Raw genomic sequence first — 7,132 nt, 5'->3', positions numbered from 1 at the left:
GAGAGGGGTGAAGTTGTCATAGAACCACTCGTCCGAAAAATCGGTCCTCGATGCAGGCTTGGGCGATCAATGGCATGTTGTGTGTAGAATCTTCAATGCCTATTATCATGATCCCCACGGACGGCGTCAGCTGTTGATGATTGGTGAACCACCAATCTTACAAACTTGTAGAAAGGATGGGGGATGCCTTGAGTAGATGAATCAATAAAACACATAGATAGGCTTTTAGACAGGTTCGGTCCTCCCTTAGACCATCCCCAACCATATTCCCTTCATTTCGTTCCCTTCCCCGTTTCCATTTCCTTTATTTTCTCTCATCTCCAACAGCTTCCCTTCAAGGGGAATCGCGAAGGAAAAGGAGAGAGAATCCCGTCCTGGAGGGAATGACCCTGGGAATCCCGTCGTGAAGGGAACCGTGAAGGGAAACCGTTGGAGCGCTGAAGGGAACGAAAATCCCTTCACGACGGGATTTTGGTCCCCGAAGGGAATCCGTTGGGGCTGGCCTTAGGGTAATAACCCTACGCCTTATTTATCTTGTATAGATCTCAAGGACTGTTACAAGGGGGTACGTGACTAGCCTAGATAGATCTAACCTAGTCGAGCGACTCTTGATGACTTGTAGTCTTCTGTCACTTGTTGGCTCATGTCCTCCACAGGGTCCCATGATCTATATATATAGGGGAGTGTACATCCTTTGGAGTCTTCTTTACTATTCTGAGAGATAAATTTTTCTGTTTATGGGATACCTTTGGTACTTATGGGTAGTTTTTTTTCATTTAAGGATCTATTTCTCATAGATAGAGATATACTCTGAGAATTATGAGAAACTCTAGGGTGTCCGGATATGGTAGTTACCCATTGGTCATCGTCAATGTGATGCATCTTTACTTATCTTTCCATGGTTGTCTGGATGTTGCATGAGTAGTTGATCGTTCTTTGGCCAAGGCAATCACGATGTGAATAAGGGTTATTTAATAGTTATTGATATAGATCATTCCTCTTAGCGTCGGGTTGTGGTTGGAAACGTATATTCGAGGTTTTGGTAAGGGGATGACCGAGTACCAATGTGGAGAAGAATGCATGGTCAACAGTTCCTTTAAGTTGGATACTTCCGAGAGGAGGTTCTTCTATTGTCCGAACATAGATGTACTTTCAAAGCAGATCCAAACTTCTCGGGTAATCGCAACCATGATGTTAGGTTCCTTTTACAAAACTTAGTTTTCCATTTGATTGGTGTACTAATCGTCCTCCACAGGCATCCAATCATAGTTAGGCACCTGACCGCCCTAATAGAGATCAACACCAAGGTGGAGACGATGATCGAAGGTGGCGGCGGGCGCCTAGGGCAAAGCCCTAGGGCATGAAGATGGCGTGGAGCAGTGGCGGCAGCGTAGATATAGATAGGGGAGGACCTTGGGGCGTCCTCCCCCTATGTGGCACGAGCTGGGGTCGGTTGTGGCCCTTGGAGGCATTATATAGACGTGATGACAACCTCCCACTTTCCAATTTGATGCCGGTTGGTCCAAAAGTTGATTGATGGTTTCCTCCTTCCAAATACCTTCTATATATGTTCTTTAATTATAAGGAAACCCTTAAAAACAAGTCCCGATCGATTTGGTGAAGAAACTAAAAGTTAGTGCTTTTACATAGCCTCTCGAGCTCCTCCCTAGGGTGGTACAATCAATTACATGGGGTGGTACGGTCACCACACTCCTTCAAATTCTCTTGACTTCTTCCTATGTGCAGCTTATCTTTGTAAAATCATAGAAAATTCATACAACCTCGTATTCGAGAGGTTGAGATTGTTACATAGATCGAAATAGGTTGCACATATTTTAGTTTGTAGTGATTATGCGGAGACGTCGGACACTATTTAGCTTAGACGTGCTTCGAGTTTTGTTGAACACATAGCGCAAGCTGATGCAACCGGACTGTGCTAATTCGCGCGCACGCGAGAAAGCTTGCTAACGCATCTTTTCGACAGCGTGGGTCTTCCCTTTTTTTTTTAAGCGTTGCTCAAAATTTACCAAGAAAAAGTTTAGCTCAAATGTTTTGAGAAAAAAATTAACGAGAAAAATTTTAACTTCAAAATTTTGAGAAAAATTACTGAGAAAAAGTTTAGCTCAAAACTTTTGAGAAAAAAACTACCCCTAAGAATCAACAAAAAAATTTAGGTAAAAATCAGCTAGAAAAAGTTAGCTCAGAAAATTTGAAAAAATTTACCAAGAAAAAGTTTGGCTCAAAAGCTTTGAGAAAAAGTCAACGAGTGTTTGGTGGATAAGTCTCACGAGCGTGCTTGGAACAGGATTTTTTTATGTAACCCGTTCTGAATTCTGATTAATGAAATCTCATCTTTCATCGAAAAAGAAAAAAGAAAAAAAAAGGGTAGCAGCATAATTTAGAAGAAAAAAAAACTGTGACGGACCTCTCGGCCTGCCTAGCACATCCAGCCTTTCACCTGGCCGTGCAGAACTGCGCTGTTGAGTAGGAGATGGTAGTCTTTCGGCCTGGCACGTCCACAAGTCGTCGACCAACAAATTACTGGGCCAGAGCCTGAGTTCCTGCCCTTCATGTGGAATTCTTTCCCGTTCCCAATAAAAATGGAACCGGAGAATGCCAATTTTGGCATGACTAAATTCTTCAAGCTGATTCCGACCGCAAATTTTACCCTCTCTGGCTAATATGAATGATAGCTGCTCCTGTCCACTCGAACTTGCTGAATCCTCGCTGCAAACTCATCCGTCTCACCGTACATATATGCACGACGAAAAGTGAGCCCGGCCTCCCCCTCTCGCTCCAAAAGGTTCGAACTGAAACAGGAGAGAAGAAAAACAAGACGCGCGCACGCATCAGCTGTGCCGCCGGCAATGGCGTCTTCCCGCGCGGCCGTCGTCCTCCTCGTCACCGCCGCCTCTCTCGCCGTCGCTCTCTCCCGTACGTGATGCAATCTAACCAGTATATGTATATATAGTAGGAAAACTAGTCGATATTACATATCAGAAAATATTCAGTTATGACTAGTTTTCCTACATCAAGAAGCTGTACTATCGTGAGTACATAAAAAGACTTCATATACATATATTTTCTGATATGTAAAAGTTACCGAGAAACGTATATTGATATAGATCATTCCTCTTAGCATGGGGTTGTGGCTGGAAACGTATATTTGAGGTAATGGTAAGGGAATGACCGACTACCAATGTGGAGAAGAATGCATGGTCAACTCATATATATATATATATATATATATATGTATATATATATACGTATATATATGTGAAATAGGAAAACTAGTTTATACTCTAAAAATACATACTCCCAGTTACATCCATAGTTGATTTCATTATAACTGAAATACATACTACTTTTGTGAGAGATATATTGTTTTCTAAGATATATATACTTCTTTATAAGTGAAATATGTATTTTTGAGATATATATATATATACTATTTTTTAAGATACATATATTTTTGCTATGTACAGATGGGGATGAGGCGGGGCCCAAATACGGGTACGTGACGGGGAGCAGCAACGGGCCGGAGAACTGGGGGAAGCTGAGCCCGGAGTACAAGCTGTGCGGCGAGGGGAAGAAGCAGTCCCCCATCGACATCGTCACCAAGCAGGCCGTCTCCAGCCCCAACCTCGACTCCCTCACCCGCACCTACAGCGCCATCAACGCCACGTTCGTCAACAACGGCCACGACATCTTGGCATGTCCTCCTGTCTTTCTCTGTACACATATAAGCATGCATGCATGGATGGATGGATGGATGCTGCGTTCTCCTGTTGATTTTATCTCGACCCGGTGGCGTTTCCGAGAGATGTAACTTGATCCTTGCACGCACGCATGCAGATGGAGTTCGAGGGCAAGGTTGGGACGATCACAGTGAACGGCAAGGTCTACAGCTTCGTGAAGCTGCACTGGCACATGCCCTCCGAGCACACCATCAACGGCCAGAGGTAGCTAACACTCCTTCGACGTGTAACAAGAAAGAAGATGCTTCTTTGTTCTTGTTGATGCAAAAAAACTGAGAAGAAAAACTCAGGTTCCCGTTGGAGCTGCACTTGGTTCACAAGAGCGACAATGGCGATCTCGCCGTCATTGGGATCCTCTACCAGTACGGCGCCCCTGATTCTTTCTACTACCAGGTACATACCGATTGACACAACCGTGTCAGTTTGATGTTTCCATCTCTTGCCCTCCTGCAATTCTTGCACATCGATGCGCATGCACTGCACGCAGCTGAAGAACAAGCTGACGGAGATGAGCAAGGACAAGTGCAACTTCGCGGAGGAGGACTCGCACGTCGCGGCGGGGCTGGTGCACATGCGGTCGCTGCAGAAGCGGACGGGCAGCTACTTCCGGTACACGGGGTCCCTGACCACGCCGCCGTGCACGGAGAACGTGGCCTGGAACATCCTCGGCAAGGTGCGGCAGATCAGCAAGGAGCAGGTGGACCTCCTCACGTCGCTGCTGGCGGCCGGCAAGGACGCCGGCCGGGCCAGGCCCACGCAGCCGCTCAACGGCAGGACCGTCCAGTTCTACAACCCGCCCAACAGCACCATCTCCTTCGAGATGTAACGTAGCAACTGGATTTTGGATCGCCACATGCATGATGAACTCGGTTTCATCATCCATGTGGCTGTCAATTGCTGATTCCCCCATTACTCTTTTTTTTTGGTGATCCCCCCATTACTAGATTGGGCAATTTGTTGAGCTTGAGCGTTGCAGCTGTGTATGTACACCTCATATTTTGTTCAAGTTAGATGCGTGTAAGGATCAATGGAAATGTGACCAACAAACGATTCAATTGTTCAGGTGGTTGTGTTGCATGAGCCCTTTGAATCTTGTCTAGCTCATCTAGGGTGTGTGTGTTTGGCTCTCACATCCTGATTTAGCAAATAGATTTCTAAAAAAAAGTCTATTATGTTACATGTATTCATTATTACAACATAGCCCAACATGTACAAATACTCAATCTCATCTTAGCCAGTCTCGCCAACAGCCCAACAGAAACCGACTCTACCCCCATTAATATAGGTAACGGATCACAATCTTTAACTATTAAATTTGCTTATATATCATCGGATTCAACGAACCAAACAAAAACTCAACTCAATCTATCGTCTCAAATTCATTCAACTAAACAAATAAATCTATCCAAATAGAACCAATACACTTCTTTTCAATAAATATAACTCTACTAAATTTACTTCACTTACCCACCCACTCCACAAGCATTCAGACTAGATTTCTGCTTGTAATCTTGTTGTTGCCCCTGCATATGCTATCTTTCAAACTTTTTTTGTTTGCAAATCATGGATTTCACACATAATCAATAAACAACATCACAAAACAAGAAACCTGGACTTACAAAAATAATTTGCCAAACAAAGCAAGAGATTCTAGACAGTACGATGACTATGCAACAAATTTAAACAAGCCAAAACAGAGCAACCAAACTTGACAATCCAAACCCTCAATTCCTAATTGCAGCATGTACACATCTCAACTACCACATAAAGTAAACTTGTACTTCCAAGATATGCCTACTCAAAAACAAAACAAAAAAAACTACCACCTAAAGCACAGCAACAAGCAAACCGTCCTACCTGTACACCCTTCCCCTCGGCACCCACTACAACGGTCCAGACATCGCCACGCGTCCGTCCTCCTCCATCTCGGCCGCCCAATCCGCCGACCGCCTCCCCGACGCGAACCGCCGCATGCCTCCAAGCCCCGGCGCTGACACCGGCGGCACCTCCAACTCCTTCGTCTCCCTCCGCCTCGCTGCCGCCGCGGCTAGCATCGGCGGCGGGGGCGGGGGCGGGGACTGGTCAACGCACTCCACGGCGCTGTTCCTCGACCGGCTCCGGCGCATCAGGAAACCGAACCCGCCGCAGCAGCCGGGCCTCGTACCCGGCGGCCTCGGCGGGCGCCGCCGGAGCGCGCGCTCGCGGTCGGAGAGGACCTTCCCGATGCAGGACACCTTGGGAGACCCCGGCTCCGGGACGGCCGCCTTGGGGTTGCGCCCGCCGCCGCCGGTCTTGGCCTTCTTGGGGAACATGGCCGGCGGGTGGTGCCGCCGCGCGCACCCGCCGCCGCCCTGGACGAGCTTCCCGGGGAGGCCGATGATGGACGCCGCGGTGGGCTTGAGGTTGCCGGAGAACCTCTGCGAGGCGCTGGTGTGGGCGGCGGCGGGGTGGTTCTTGAGGAGGCACTTGGGGTTGGTGTTCTCCTTAAGGGAGTCCTCGCGGTCGTAGACGCCGTTGATGTCGGACCAGGCGATGTCACCGATGCGCAGCTGCGTGGACTCCGGCGGATCGCCGGCGTGGTAGTCGCGTGAGGTGGCCATGGGAGAGAGAGAGAAAGAGAGACGCGTACGCGAGGGTGTTTGGGGAAGGATCGGAAGACGTTTTGCGGCGTGTTTGGCGTGGTTTTAAAGGAGTTGGAATACGGTCCTGCTAGGGTCGAAGACGTCCTGCTTGGGTCAGACACTTTGTTCTACCGTCACAATACTAAATACTAACTTCTGTAACATCAAAAGAAAGTATATATAATATTGGAAAATATGCATCAAAATAGTTCGTTATATTTATCCGATTTTATGAGAAAATTCTCACCGCAACATCACTTTATGTTGCATGTAACATTTTCATATAAAACTCAATGTATACAACATATAAAAATAACTATAGCAATAAATTTTTATAATATCTGAAACATTAAATTTAAATATCTGAAATATTAGAGATGTGAAAATATAGAAAATTAACTCAAATAGATAATTTTTTCAGATCCAAATTTATACATTAGAGATGCGAGTTAGGAAAAAAAATAAATTTAAATAGATAATATTTTTAAATGTGGGTTGAGCGGACCCTCCCGTCTAATGGGTCGGACTTTCGAGTTACAGCATTCCAGATATCCAATTTAGTGGAGGGCTTTGCGTTCAATTTAGACGTGTCTAACATGTCTAGACGACGATCAGATATTAGTTATAATCGTGTATCTACATCTAACATCTAGATGAATATTGCTTATTGTACAAAATGTTTTGTTGTCGTTGCTTTTTTTAAAGAGAAAAGTAAGTATGCTTGCAGGTTGAAATAATTGCTAAATCAGTAGA

At 45.8% G+C, this 7,132-nt stretch overlaps 2 protein-coding genes across 2 annotated transcripts; one reads left to right on the top strand and one right to left on the bottom strand.

Moving 5' to 3' along the window:
• Nucleotides 1–2,861: 2,861 nt before the first annotated feature.
• On the top strand, nucleotides 2,862–4,584 carry LOC133900847 (alpha carbonic anhydrase 7-like). The gene is made up of 5 exons (XM_062342104.1): nucleotides 2,862–2,934; nucleotides 3,486–3,712; nucleotides 3,856–3,962; nucleotides 4,049–4,151; nucleotides 4,246–4,584. Exons 1-5 carry the CDS (start codon nucleotides 2,868–2,870, stop codon nucleotides 4,582–4,584), a joined length of 843 nt encoding a protein of 280 aa, XP_062198088.1. The 5' UTR covers nucleotides 2,862–2,867.
• A 758-nt stretch (nucleotides 4,585–5,342) lies between these two features.
• On the bottom strand, nucleotides 5,343–6,438 carry LOC133900463 (uncharacterized). The gene has a single exon (XM_062341620.1). The coding sequence runs from the start codon at nucleotides 6,356–6,358 to the stop codon at nucleotides 5,642–5,644; it is 717 nt and encodes a 238-aa protein (XP_062197604.1). The 5' UTR covers nucleotides 6,359–6,438; the 3' UTR covers nucleotides 5,343–5,641.
• Nucleotides 6,439–7,132: the final 694 nt, after the last annotated feature.

The sequence above is a fragment of the Phragmites australis genome, chromosome 19 (assembly GCF_958298935.1).
Source record: "Phragmites australis chromosome 19, lpPhrAust1.1, whole genome shotgun sequence".
Taxonomy (NCBI): Eukaryota; Viridiplantae; Streptophyta; class Magnoliopsida; order Poales; family Poaceae; genus Phragmites; species Phragmites australis.
Note: the sequence above shows the minus strand (reverse complement) of the source record. Positions and strands in the feature narration are given on the sequence as shown.

Excerpts from the sequence above, each read along its gene's own strand:
- LOC133900463 (XM_062341620.1), bottom strand. The coding sequence starts at position 6,358 with ATGGCCACCTCACGCGACTACCACGCCGGCGATCCGCCGGAGTCCACG.
- LOC133900847 (XM_062342104.1), top strand. The coding sequence starts at position 2,868 with ATGGCGTCTTCCCGCGCGGCCGTCGTCCTCCTCGTCACCGCCGCCTCT. Across the intron at positions 3,713-3,855 it reads ACAACGGCCACGACATCTTG|ATGGAGTTCGAGGGCAAGGT; the intron begins GCATGTCCTCCT and ends GCACGCATGCAG. Across the intron at positions 4,152-4,245 it reads CTGATTCTTTCTACTACCAG|CTGAAGAACAAGCTGACGGA; the intron begins GTACATACCGAT and ends CACTGCACGCAG.